Source organism: Brienomyrus brachyistius, chromosome 18 (assembly GCF_023856365.1).
Source record: "Brienomyrus brachyistius isolate T26 chromosome 18, BBRACH_0.4, whole genome shotgun sequence".
NCBI classification, from domain to species: domain Eukaryota; kingdom Metazoa; phylum Chordata; class Actinopteri; order Osteoglossiformes; family Mormyridae; genus Brienomyrus; species Brienomyrus brachyistius.
In genome coordinates, this window is record NC_064550.1 from 8,945,954 (window position 1) to 8,960,084 (window position 14,131).

Here is a 14,131-nt window from a genome sequence, read left to right on the forward strand (position 1 = left end):
TATTCATATATACGTATTTCTCTTTAATCCCCCATCACCCGTGATAGGCAATGTTGTCAATGGTACCATCGCCCGTCAGATGGTGGACATGCTGGTGGAGTCATCCAGCAATGTGGAGATGATTCTCAAGTTTTTTGACATGTTTCTTAAGCTGAAAGACATCGTGGCATCAGATGCATTCCGCGACTACGTGACTGATCCTCGAGGGCTTATCTCCAAGAAGGACTTCCAAAAGGCCATGGATAGCCAGAAGCAATACACCCCCTCAGAGATCCAGTTTCTGCTTTCATGTTCTGAAGCTGACGAGAATGAAATGATAAACTATGAAGAGTTTGCGAGCCGCTTTCAGGAGCCAGCGAAGGATATTGGCTTTAACATCGCCGTGCTGCTCACTAATCTATCTGAGCATGTCCCTCATGACACCAGGCTTCAGAAATTCCTGGAGCAAGCCGAAAGTGTGCTCAACTATTTCCGCCCCTTCCTGGGTCGTATTGAGATCATGGGAGCGAGCAGGAAGATTGAACGTATCTACTTTGAGATCAGCCAGGTTAACCGTACGCAGTGGGAAATGCCGCAGGTGAAGGAGTCCAAGCGACAATTCATCTTCGATGTGGTAAATGAGGGCGGTGAATCGGAGAAGATGGAACTTTTTGTCAACTTCTGCGAGGACACCATCTTTGAAATGAATATTGCCTCCCAAATCTCAGAGCAAATTGAAGAGGATAAAGAAGAGGATGATGAGGATGTCTCTGAAGTCGGAGGAGAAGGTGAAGGTGGCGATGAAGATGCTAATGGGAATGGAAGTCAATCAGAGTCCAGTTCAGCCTTTGTGGACTTTTTAAATAGTACAGTCAACTTCTTCAGCATGTTTACCTTTCGCAACCTGCGTCGGCAGTATCGTCGGATAAGGAAGATGACCCTAAAGGAGATGGTGGTGGGTCTGGCCACCTTCTTCTGGACAATCCTCATGGGTGTGCTGCTGTGCATCTGCAGCATCTGTAAGGGGTTCTTCCTGCTCGTCTGGCAAACTCTGTTTGGAGGTGGCCTGGTAGAGGGTGCTAAAAACATCACTGTGACAGAACTCCTGGCCAGCATGCCAGACCCTACGCAGGATGAGGTGCATGGAGACCTGCCCGGGGAGTCGGGGGCTGGAGAAGAGCTGGAGGCGGGGGGAGCAACCGATCTAATGGATACTGGGGGTGGGGAGGAGGAAGAAGAGGACAGCCAGGATAAGGAAGGGGGGCGAATTCCTGGCCTTGACTCCCCCGGTGGATTGGGGGATATGGGAGACACTGCTCCCGTTGAACCCCCCACTCCAGAGGGAACTCCCTTAGCCAAGAGAAAAATGGTAAGATTGCTTTCCTCTAAAACCAGCATAGCACAGACCAGTAGCACATTATTATTTCATCAAGAGGTTTATTTCATGAAATGTTGCTGTGCATTCTGCAACGATTAAATTACAACGGCTCCTTTCAAAGTCTCAACAGTCAAAAGATATGTTACTCATGATTTTAGGGTTAGAAGCTCAGAATAATAAGAATCAGTCCTTGTCACCGACATGTGACAGAATAAAGAACAACCTTGCTGTTTTATTAATGGCTACATAACTGGCTATATCATCCGTCTTTTGATATGGTGTATATACCGGTATAACCTGTCCATAAAATGATATTGGTGTTTGTTATATCTGTTTACTTTGCTATGTTTCATGTAAGCATCTTTGAATTTTGGAAAAGTGCTATATACAAAATAATTATATGATAATTATATACAAATTATCAAACATTCTAGTCCTATATACAGTGCGTACAGCTCTGAAAAATTAAGAGACCACTCTATATTTATTAATCCTGCTTTACTCCTGGTTCTGCTGGCTGAAGGCTACACTGTGTCAGGTTACTTCCAGGCTCAAAGTTTCTAAGACAGCAGTACACAAAAATAAGGTGAAGCAGGAGACACTGGGAACGACCGAAAACCAGCCAGGTACAGGGCAGAAACAGCTTTCTAGTGCCATAGATGACTGTCAACCTGTCTGGCAGTGTCTCATAAATAACAGGATGACCTCAAGTGACCTTCATAAACAATGGGAAACATTACAGTAAGTGGTGTGAAGTGCACTGCTAGGACAACCCATAACAGGCTCCTAGAAGCAGGATGGAAGATCCAGAAGAAGCCCTTCATCCATGAGAAGCAGGAAAGAGCCAGGATGGATTTTGCAAAAAAAAAAAACTGTATATTTCACTCAGGCACATTCCCATAAATTGTGAAATGAGTGAAGCTGAAAATTTTGCTGAGGTCTCTTAATTTTTTCCATGCCTGTACTGTATATGCCGACAGACAAGGACTCGGATGCCATTAGAATAACTAGCAAATGTGTTTAGAAGACCTTATTTTGGCTGTGATGATTTGGATTCTGCACACCCTAAGTGGTATCTCCCTGTCTGCTGTCATGGTTCCAGCCTTCAGAAGAGCCTGAAGCTGCACCTCCCACCACAGAGGAGCCTCCCCCAGAACCCGAAAAGGGAGAGTGAGTCCCTCTGCCTGGTCATCCCCTATCGTGACTTGCAATTTCTTTAGAAGGTTTTTCCTTGATCGCTGAATATGAAACGTGAATCATTTTCTCTTCTGCTCACAGTGCTGAGAATGGAGAAAAGGCTGAGAAAGAGGCGGAGACTAAAGCCAGCGAGGTTAGCGCTGAGCAACCCAAGGCAAAGAAGCCCGTCAAAGTCAAGAAGGGCAAGTCAGCTAAGGAAGGGGGATTCGAGCTCTGGAATGAGCTTGATGTTCAGAGGAACAAATGTATGGTCAGTATATTAAACCTGATGCTCATGTGAAGCATTCCTGCAATATTTGCGTTATTCAATTCCTGATATAATATTAATGTCACTTCATCAGATGTAGACCAACACTGGACATTACTTCTTTTTTCTTCTCATAGAACTATCTGTCTCGTAACTTCTACAACCTGCGCTACCTGGCTCTCTTCATAGCTTTTGCACTGAATTTCATTCTGCTCTTTTACAAGGTATGGTTTTGGAAGTAGCATTTTGGTGGCTTTGGATTAATTTGTCTGTTTCTGTTGTGTTGCAGAATTCAGTTGAATTGTGTTATAGCTGAATGATTGTATATCTTTTGGATGGGGTTGATCTCAGTGTGTCTGCCTTGTGTTTTGAATGCTGTTTTTCTTACCTGTAGCTCTTGATTCACGATGTATTTTTTCTCTCTCATGGAAATCGTCCTAACTGCAGGTGTCAGACACGCCCCCAGCTCAAGACAACTTTGAAGGTTCTGGTCTCTTTGAGGAGTCGGGAGTATTTGAAGGATCCGGGCAAGAGCACGAAGTGTCGGGTATCGAGGATGGGGGAGGGGAAGAGGGGGGGGATGAAGGCCCCGTCTATTACTTTCTGGAAGAAAGTACGGGGTATATGCAGCCCACCCTCTCCTTTCTTGCTATATTACACACTGTCATCGCTTTTATCTGCATCATCGGCTACAACTGCCTTAAGGTTGGTCTGTCTCGCACTGAGCTGTGATTTCATTTCTTATCTGTCTGTTTTATATCCACGTGCAGTGAAAATGATAAAGATTGTCATTGGGTCACCTAAAAACCACAATTGAATCCAAGTGGCATATTGTATATCGTTGTGTCTCAGATCCCCCTGGTCATCTTCAAGAGAGAGAAGGAGCTGGCCCGCAAGCTCGAATTTGATGGACTGTACATTACTGAGCAACCAGAAGACGACGACATCAAAGGACAGTGGGACAGGCTGGTCCTTAACACTCCGTAAGCCCTTTACATAAAACATTTTGACATGACATGTCCCTCTGCATGTTTCCAGATTTCCATTTCATTTGATATAGTATATTACAGTATACTGGATAATACATAATATTTATAGATGCATCATAACCATATATTTTAGCCTTTACTGTGTAAAAAGTTTTGAAAGTTAAAGTATACTTCTATCAGTATATTTAATTGAGTTGTGTATGATATACACAGTGTGCCTGTGTGAGTGAATGGTGTGTGAGTGTGCCCTGCGATGGGCTGGCCCCCCATCCTGGGTTGTTCCCTGCCTCGTGCTCATTGCTTCCGGGATAGGCTCCGGACCCCCCCGCGACCCAGTAGGATAAGCGGTTTGGAAAATGGATGGATGGATGGATGATATACACAGTGTCAGTTAATTAAAATGAGTTTTGTAATTAATTAATTAATCTATTTATTTATTTATTTATTTTAATTACAGGTCTTTCCCAAGCAACTACTGGGACAAGTTTGTGAAGAGAAAGGTAAACTGGTTTTTGAATGTTGTTTGTCAGTGTTGTAGTACTTGAGTCCAGTCTTAGTCTTTTTCACTGAGTTGGTCTTGTCTCAAGGTTCAGACTTGCTTTCAAAATTAGATGAAACACATGAAACACAGTAGTGAAGTACAATTAATAAATTATAAGTAAAATTTATCTTTTATTCACCCTCATTGTATTAGCCAGTGATGGGCAGGTTTCTGCTAATCTGCTAACCACTACTTGGTGAAGCTAACTTATTAATTCGCAGATTAGTGTTTTCGCTAACTTTGAAGACCGTCAGCAGACCTGTTAGCTTCCTCTAAATTTAGTTCCACTAATTGTAAATGTCCTCAGTGATTCAGATCACGTATCGTATCGTGATTCGTATCGTCATCCATAAATAAAATTTTAGTTTTTATTATTAGCAGGGCTGATATTGATGGTGCATAAGTGTATTTAAAACCGTGGTTTTGAAAATGGACTCGATTTTTTTTCTGGTCTCAGAAAATCTCGGTTTTGACTCAGACTCTGTCCTTCCAAGTCTTGGTCTTGAATCAGACTCAGTATAGGTGGGCTCCTCCCCATCACCATTGTTTGTGTTGTTTGAGATGATACAGGGTTAGCGTTAGGTAACCAGGCTATTGTCGCCCAGGTGCTGGATAAGTACGGCGACATCTACGGCAGAGAGCGAATCGCCGAGCTACTCGGCATGGATCTGGCTTCCCTGGATGTCAGCAGCCAACAGCATGAGAAGAAGCCTGAGAAACAAGACAGCTCTGTTTTCAACTGGTAAACGCATACAAGTTCACAATCTAGCTATTCGTCCTCCACCTCCTTATCCAGAACCCGGTGTCTATCCCAAGTAGCACAGATTTCTCACATACACCCTCTATGGACAATTTAGGGAAGCCAGTTTGTGTAACTGTGTGTCTTTGGACTGAGGTAGGAAACCTATACAGCACAAGGAGAACATGTGGACCCCATGTTGTGCTCCCACAGAGCTTCGGGAAGGTTAGGACCTCAGAGATATGACAATGCTGCAAGCTGAGCCTGCATTCCATACTCCATACTACAACCCTGTCTCGAAAAAAGTTGGGATGCTGTGTCAAATGTAAATAAAAACAGAATGACATGATCTACAAGTCAAATAAACCTATATTTAATGCAAAATAGAACAAAGACAGCATATCAAATCTACGGTACCTAATATCATTAAAAGATTGCGAGAATTTGGACAAATATCTGTACGCGAGGCACAAGGCCGAAAAGCGATGTTGGGCAGTTTTGTTCTTTGGGTCCTGCATTAAAACCCAGGCAGATTCTATAGTGGAAATCGCTGCATGGGCTCAGGAACACTAGTGAAAGCCACTGTCTGTGAATGCAGTTCATTGCTAAACCCACAAAATGCAGGATGAAACTCTACCATGCAAAGAAGAAACCATATCTAAACATGATCCAGAAATGGACCCGAACTGTCCACCTCTGACTGTATAAATACTGTACTCCTGTTTTCTCATTTTTAGGGTGACCTCAGTTGATATCAAGTACCAAATATGGAAATTTGGAGTGGTGTTTACAGACCATGTAAGCAAAGTGAAGCGCCATTATTTTGTAATTGGTTGGATGCAACGTTTACATACATTATTGTTTCTACACAGCACTAGATTAGTTTCACATTCACTCTCTTCCTGTTGACCTTTTCAGACTTTCCTCTACCTGGTGTGGTACACAGTGATGTCCGTTCTGGGCCATTACAACAATTTCTTCTTTGCTTGTCACCTGCTGGATATCGCAATGGGTGTGAAGACACTGCGCACCATTCTGTCCTCTGTGACCCACAATGGGAAGCAGGTACACGTCACACAGATTCTGCACTAAGCTCCATTTTAGTGTTTGACTTTCGTGATGTTCTGTAGATTTTGGAATATACAGCATTGTCCAAAGGTCCGAGGGCCGGCAAATTAAATGATGTTTAAATAATCATCATGTTGCTGTACAACTGAGATATTCCGTTTGTCAAAGTGTGTCAGCTTAGTCATTTAAAAATCTCTCTGAAAATCACCCCAGTATTTGCAGTACGCATGCAGTATGCTACAATCAGCAGCATACCATGCTTGGCTAATAAATACATTTTACAAACGGCTGAGGTGCCCCTGAGGAGAGGTTTGGGAACTGAAGTGGTGTTCATCTAGCCATCCAACTAGATATCAGTAACTTTCTGCAGAATAGATGAAATTCTTGTCACTTTTTTATTGTGTGACTGTCCTTTTTATATATTATAATGTTATTTTTTTTAAGCAAATACCCAGATAAATGGCTTTAAACATTTTCTTTGAAGGCCTAAAACTTTAATCTAATGCGGATTCCACTCTCTTTGGACTCATTGTGTAATTAAATTGAATTATACCCATTTTAACCCCTTTTCTGTCCACCTGCCTGCCTTCCCATCAGCTGATGATGACCGTGGGCTTGTTAGCTGTGGTGGTGTACCTGTACACTGTAGTGGCCTTCAACTTCTTCCGTAAATTCTACAACAAGAGTGAGGATGAAGATGAACCGGACATGAAATGCGACGACATGATGACGGTGAGTGAGAGAAAGGACTGTCTGTGCAAGTCGTAACTGTGAGGGTGAACTGACTTCCACATGTATGTGGGAGTGTGTATGAGTGAGTATGAGTTAGTATGGGCTGGCTTTTGTGTTTCCTTCCATCAATCCTACCTCTTCCACATGTATGTGGGAGTGTGTATGAGTGAGTATGAGTTAGTATGGGCTGACTTTTGTGTTTCTTTCCATCAGTGCTACCTCTTCCACATGTATGTGGGAGTGTGTATGAGTTAGTATGAGTTAGTATGGGCTGGCTTTTGTGTTTCCTTCCATCAGTGCTACCTCTTCCACATGTATGTGGGAGTGTGTATGAGTTAGTATGAGTTAGTATGGGCTGGCTTTTGTGTTTCCTTCCATCAGTGCTACCTCTTCCACATGTATGTGGGAGTGTGTATGAGTTAGTATGAGTTAGTATGGGCTGGCTTTTGTGTTTCCTTCCATCAGTGCTACCTCTTCCACATGTATGTGGGAGTGTGTATGAGTGAGTATGAGTTAGTATGGGCTGGCTTTTGTGTTTCCTTCCATCAGTGCTACCTCTTCCACATGTATGTGGGAGTGTGTATGAGTGAGTATGAATTAGTATGGGCTGGTTTTTGTGTTTCTTTCCATCAGTGCTACTTCTTCCACATGTATGTGGGAGTGTGTATGAGTGAGTATGAATTAGTATGGGCTGGTTTTTGTGTTTCTTTCCATCAGTGCTACCTCTTCCACATGTATGTTGGAGTGCGTGCCGGCGGTGGTATCGGAGACGAGATCGAGGATCCTGCGGGGGATGAGTATGAGCTCTATCGCGTGGTCTTTGACATCACTTTTTTCTTCTTCGTTATTGTCATTCTACTGGCCATCATCCAGGGTAAGAATGCACATAAACGCCACTGGACTATGCACAGATATATACATTGGTTTTTGTTTTGCAATAACTGATCAGTGGAATTGATGCGAATGAATTTTCTAGTGTAAACAGTGACGACCCCCCCCCCCCCCCCCCCAGCCTTTCATTATACTAACAAAACTCAACTCTTTGTGTGTGTCCTTCATAGTTAAGTGATTACAGGATTCTCTCTGACATCCTTGGGTAATTTCTATTGTAATTATTAATATATTATAGCAGTTTAGCTATAGCTACAGGCAGTTCTGCTATTACTGTATACTTGTTTCCAAAACACGAATTTGCTCATACGTGTTTGGTAATTAAAAGAAAGGTGTCTACATGAGTGAATCTCCTTTAGTTTACATCCAGATTCATCCCAAACACGGTAATGTTTTTCATAGAACAGTAAATCGGCTAAACTTTTTAGTTAGTGGAGGAACACACCTGATCCTCAGTTAGCCAATGTAGTTCCAGTTCATCCGATTTTCTACAATATGGCTACATCCATTAAAACCCCACATTCAGGAGGAAATCTGGAAATAACCGATTAAGCTGTGACAAAAATCTGCAGGCCTGTCATGTCATAAAACTACTGCATGTTACTCTAATGTTACCATGCACATTACTCTAATGTTACTATGCATATTACTATATTGTTTTTTTGTATTAAGATCTGAAGTTATAGGAAAGAGTTTATGGAGCATGCAGATGAAATTTCAGGTATTAAATGTAAAATAATAGCTTTAACTCACCAAGAAAAGCGTGGTATTACGCAGCACTTCGAACAGTGTAAAATACAGTGTACATGGTATTCCAGAGAGAAAATGAAAGCGATTAAGTTATTTATAGCAAAATGAGTATTTAAAACATCAAGAAAAAAGTTTTTGTTTCATTTAGGGTTCCCAAACTTTTCAACCCACGACCCCCAAAATAGCAGTACCAGAGATTGGTGACCCCCATTTTGGTGACCATGGGGGTCCCTTGATCGAATTATCACAATCTGCCAGTTGCGGTTACGGTTAAAATGGAACAATTTTTTCGGGTTTTTTCAAATGTTATTCTCAGATCCTGAAAAACACCTTCTCTAGGTGTACTTTTATTGTACGGTCGAACCCATTCAAAACTGAAATGTGAAAAAAAATTCTTGTTAGAGGGCTTTAATTACAGTTTTGTTAGTTGGGCGGGCCGATGTACTGTATGGCAAAGGGTCAGATAACCTACCATTTACAGGAAGAGTGAAACTTATATATGCCATATATGGTAAGTAACCAAACTTTGTGAGTAAAACTAGGTATGGGCATTTCAGTATTTCAGATAACATGATTACTTATTTTTTTTGTGTTTAAAGGTTTAATCATTGATGCCTTTGGGGAGTTAAGAGATCAACAGGAGCAAGTCAAGGAGGACATGGAGGTTTAGTGGCTTACTTTACCTTATGATCTACATATGCCGCATGTTATGAGCTATTTTTTGTGTCTAATTTAAAGACATTATTTCTTGAAACAGTATTAATGTCTGCGCTTTTCAAATGTATCCCATTACAGCTGAAGGCACAAGTGTGTGCGTGTCTACAGACCAATTTTGTGTGTTGTGTATTTCGGCAGACAAAGTGCTTTATTTGTGGAATTGGGAGCGATTATTTCGACACCACTCCGCACGGTTTCGAGACGCACACCTTGGAAGAGCACAATCTGGCCAACTACATGTGAGTGACTGAGTAACGATTACAGCGTGAAATACGTGCAGCATTTCTCTTGTGCGAGCATTACATTGGAGTAATGTCCAGATGGCTTTTTTTAAGTCTGTATTGTATATGGGGTCACTGAACAAGAAGGATTCAAACTTCCTACGCTGGGGGTGTGAGGCGACAGGACTTTGATTATGTAATCATATTCATTTAACAATGGCACAATTAGGCACCACTTCTGACTTCTGACATGGTAACATGCCGTTCTTTCTCTTTAAAGGTTCTTTTTGATGTATTTAATAAACAAGGATGAAACGGAGCACACGGGACAGGTTGGTCAGCTTTATCTTTGCTTGACAGCCGTATGTCAGTATCTAGAATTGCTCTAATATGGTACCGCACCTTAATTCCCTTATCGTACTACAGTAACATTCTACTGATGTTGACAAGAAATTCATACTGGATCCTTACCTTTGTCAGCTTTAATTACTGTTCCTGATGCTTTATTCTGTTCATAATTTGGTGGTTAACACTAGTTAAATTTGAGGGCAATTATAATAAAAAAAAAAAATACAAAAAAACGGCTTTAAAGATTGAAATTGAGAAAGAAAACAAGGCATGGTGCAAATTAGTCACTTTAATAATTGGTAATATTCATTATTGCATGGATGTGTAAATCTGCTTACAACATTTTCTAACTTGGAACCAAATTGAAGGCAAAGCCCAACAGCCTAACTGTAAATATTAAAAAAGGCTCTTGCACTGAGCACTTCTCTCGCCATCTATGTCACTCGGATTCAGTTGCTGTATGTCGGCCCTGGCTTCACTCCCTTCAGGAGTCCTACGTCTGGAAGATGTATCAGGAGAGATGCTGGGACTTCTTCCCAGCTGGAGACTGCTTCCGGAAGCAGTACGAGGACCAGCTGGGATAAGGCTGCGCGTCAGACCTTTGCAGGGATTTTATTATTTTTAATGTCAGAATGCTCACTGTGTCTGGACAAGACTGAGGGATTTTGTATGTGTATTCCATGGCCTTCCTTTCTGTGAAACATTTTAGACGCTGACTACTTGAAATGCACAATGAAATAAGTAAATATCCAGACATACAGCACTATATAAGCTGGACATGCAGAAGCGTAATGCTCCCTGAATGTGTGTAGTGCAGTGTCCGAATGAAATTTCAGTGCCTAAAACGTACTTTTAAAAAACCACAATAGCCTGAAATGGGGAAGTCCTTAATTAGTTTTCTTACTAATATTGCTATTTTTAACAGTAATGTTAGTGATATTGCTCTGAATATTAAAAACAGTATGATGTCTGCATTTATTCATTTATATTATACAATTGCAAACCGGGTGTTTTTTGTTTTGCAAATAATTTAATAATCACGTCTGCTTTCGTGTGTCTAAGAAATATCGCTAACACGGTGACTTAAATATCCTGACTTTATTTATGCTGAAATTCGATGCATTATTGTGTATTACCATTGTTTAATATTCAGTGCAGCAAACACAAGCATGCTTTATATTCGTGATTAAGTATCATTTCACAGAACTCCGTTTGCCATTGATTGATTCTCCAGTAGTTTTCTTTTTTCAGCATCAGCATTTCTTGTGTGATTTATGTTCTGAGTGAATGATACGTGACTGAGATGGAGTATATATCATATTAACGTGAATTATGATCATTCTGTAGCTGCAGCTCTGTCCCATGTCCATACAAAACTCAGAACATAGCATTTACTGTTAAAGAAGTTGATATAATTGACTAAATTACAGCTTTCGTGGTTATTATGCTTGTTGTGTCTGTTGAGATTGTTCGTTGTGTACATTTTAGGGGAAAAACATCTTTGTAAAATTGATATTCCTCTAGTTTGCATTTGACATTAATTAAATTTACATTTTGATGATTATTCTACATTTTTATAATGATTATTGTAAAGAAATCTGCTATTTAGGTTTCTGTACAGACATTTCGTCCATGATTTTGATAACTTCATACTAGTATGAGAATCTCCCGTTGGCTGCCGTGTGCCAGGATATATCCCAATATGGCCAGAACAGGAACTATTTCTTGAGCTGTGATTTTGTGTCATCGGACTCAAGCCCATGTTTCAATTCAGAATAAATAAATATTTGACAGTCTATGTCTGTGTAGTGTGGTCTAGAAAAACACAATAAGATTATTTTATACTGGATTGAGCCCAGCTGGTAACAGGAATGCTAATGCTGGTGTTTTCTTTCTGTTCTAGAACCAGAATAGAATGCCTTTTATTGTCATTGTAAAGGAACAACAAAATGACATCTTCGTGTATCTTGTTTTGCGCTTGCAAATAATGGTGAGAGCAAGGCCGGGGGTCTTAGTGTAGACTCAGCCATTTTCCCAGCCCAGCCAGAGCAGTTGTTTGCAGTTAAAGGGCTTTGCTCAAGGGACCAACAATGATGTGATGACTTTGCTGCCTATGGGATTCAAACTGGCGGCCAGTCAGTCACAGGCACGGCGTGTAACCCTGCAGAGGCACACGGTGCCCCACCAGAGGGCGCTCATTATTTTCTCACTCCCAATTTCACTACTTATATACAGACTAGGCATTTTGAGCCCCAAGGAAGTGTATCACATTAGGTCCCAAGCCTATCCAAATATATTCCAATTTTTTAGCGCCCCTGCTAGTCAGGGGCTCTTGGAATCGCCCTAACCCCCCCCCCCCCCCCCCCCTTTACAGTACCCCTGTTTATACAAATTGTGCAGAGATTATTTATGTCAGGTGGATTAACCTTTTTCTAAATCCTTAGCCTGTGAGTGCCAGTGCCGGTCATGGGAGGATTCTTCTGAGCCAAAGAGATTCCATGTGTGGCTGGAGACAAAGAGTGGCACACAGCGATACCATAACGGGGCTGGCTGAGATGCTCCCTTGAACCCTGTCTGAGGAATTGTCAATAGAGAAGTCCATCCATCCATCCATCCATCCATCCATCCATCTTCCAAACCGCTTATCCTACTGGGTCGCGGGAGGTCCGGAGCCTATCCCGGAAGCAATGGGCACGAGGCTGGGAACAACCCAGGATGGGGTGCCAACCCATCACAGGGCACACTCACACACCATGCACTCTCACATGCATTCCTATGGGCAATTTAGCAAGTCCAATTAGCCTCAGCATGTCTTTGGACTGTGGGGGGAAACCGGAGTATCTGGAGAAAACCCCACGACGACATGGGGAGAACATGCAAACTCCACACACATGTAACCCAGGCGGAGACTCAAACCCGGGTCCCAGAGGTGTGAGGCAACAGTACTAACCACTGCACCACCATGCCGCCCCCAATAGAGAATTGTTTGTCTAAAATTAACCAGTAGTCTCTAAGGATAGTTTACTGATTGGCTCAAAAGACAAAATTTACAAAGCAAAAGAAAATGTATGAGAAAAGACAGACAGTCACATCACATAAACACTATATCTGAAGATTCCCCACACTAATGTATTATTAATACATCATCACCATTGTGTGATACGAAAGTCTACATCAGTCACATTAGTATTCGCCATGCTGAATTCAAGAGAAGGCCTGTCTGATCATCTGCCCGCATATCAAGTGATTCTGGGCCAGATCTGCCTGCATCTCCTTAAATCTGGGTACGTGTGATATTCAGGCAGAAGAGTCTGCACCAGAATCTGTTGTTCTGAATGATTACAGTTGGTCTGTATACACTCTGGGGATCCGGCACACATTCGTCTGACCACATACATATGATCGGTCATTTACCAGCTGATGCGCTAGTCTGAGGGACGTTCACATAGCAAGATGAGTCTGAAGCAGCTCCGGGCCAAATGCTGTTCAGAAATCGCCAGAGATTGAGAAACCGGATTTGGCCTGGTGTCTTTTCGCACAACGGACCAATACGGCTCTGAATCCATTGTCTGGATTTAAAATATATAAGGATCATATATGGGTCAAATTTATGTTGAATGTTACCAAGTTTGGTTTGTATTTACGCCAGAATCAAAAGTTTAATTCAGATCTGTTCCAGACAGGGGCAGTGGGTGGTTTTCTGGGCGAAGTCTCTGTGCCTGTGATCTGAAGATTGCTGGTTCAAGTCCCGGCCTCAGCAGAAGGGACAAGGAAGAGATCCGTTCTGATATATGAAGCAGAGAAGTACCATCTAGATAAAGCTGAGCTCATCTATGTCTCATTCAGTCATCTTGGATCATCAGCATAGCTAGGAATTCTGTGACCCCTAACAAAATGTCATCTTTGGCCTCCTGCTTTGTAGGTTTTGTTATCTCTATAAAATACTGGGCCATGTGAATCTGTCGGTGAATCCATGACCCTTCAGCACCCTTGTCTATCTGGGGCTACTAAAGAGACCTTCCCTGAATGCTACAATAGTAGCTATTCCCAGCAGGTAAGAAGGTCACCTTAGTTGTAATTTGTGTCTTGTAAAAGAATAGTATACTTTTGTGTATACGCCACACAACAGGTAAGAAGATGGATATTAACTATAACAGTGGTATGGTGTTCATCAGTGAAGTTGTATGTGAAAAGGGTCTTTGAAAGATCTTCTTAAATTTAAAGTTTGCTGTTGGTGTTCCATTTGTAGTAATGTCCATATTGAACATACTGGCAGAACATAAGTGGGCTCATTAGTTTAACGTAGCTTAAAAATAGCTTCGTAGTTCATGACG

General features: G+C 41.7%; 1 protein-coding gene across 1 annotated transcript in view; it reads left to right on the forward strand.

The window, feature by feature from the left end:
• The window catches only part of ryr1a (ryanodine receptor 1a (skeletal)), an 82,223-nt gene extending 70,630 nt beyond the window's left edge, over nucleotides 1–11,593 (forward strand). The window contains exons 93-108 of the mRNA XM_048984093.1: nucleotides 48–1,348; nucleotides 2,460–2,527; nucleotides 2,636–2,804; nucleotides 2,939–3,025; nucleotides 3,249–3,506; nucleotides 3,654–3,784; nucleotides 4,248–4,290; nucleotides 4,937–5,073; nucleotides 5,808–5,868; nucleotides 5,989–6,135; nucleotides 6,736–6,870; nucleotides 7,588–7,744; nucleotides 9,111–9,175; nucleotides 9,367–9,467; nucleotides 9,730–9,781; nucleotides 10,286–11,593. Coding sequence (XP_048840050.1) covers nucleotides 48–1,348; nucleotides 2,460–2,527; nucleotides 2,636–2,804; nucleotides 2,939–3,025; nucleotides 3,249–3,506; nucleotides 3,654–3,784; nucleotides 4,248–4,290; nucleotides 4,937–5,073; nucleotides 5,808–5,868; nucleotides 5,989–6,135; nucleotides 6,736–6,870; nucleotides 7,588–7,744; nucleotides 9,111–9,175; nucleotides 9,367–9,467; nucleotides 9,730–9,781; nucleotides 10,286–10,381 — 3,008 coding nt within the window. The 3' untranslated portion in view covers nucleotides 10,382–11,593. The remainder of the gene's footprint in view (nucleotides 1–47; nucleotides 1,349–2,459; nucleotides 2,528–2,635; nucleotides 2,805–2,938; nucleotides 3,026–3,248; nucleotides 3,507–3,653; nucleotides 3,785–4,247; nucleotides 4,291–4,936; nucleotides 5,074–5,807; nucleotides 5,869–5,988; nucleotides 6,136–6,735; nucleotides 6,871–7,587; nucleotides 7,745–9,110; nucleotides 9,176–9,366; nucleotides 9,468–9,729; nucleotides 9,782–10,285) is intronic.
• Nucleotides 11,594–14,131: the final 2,538 nt, after the last annotated feature.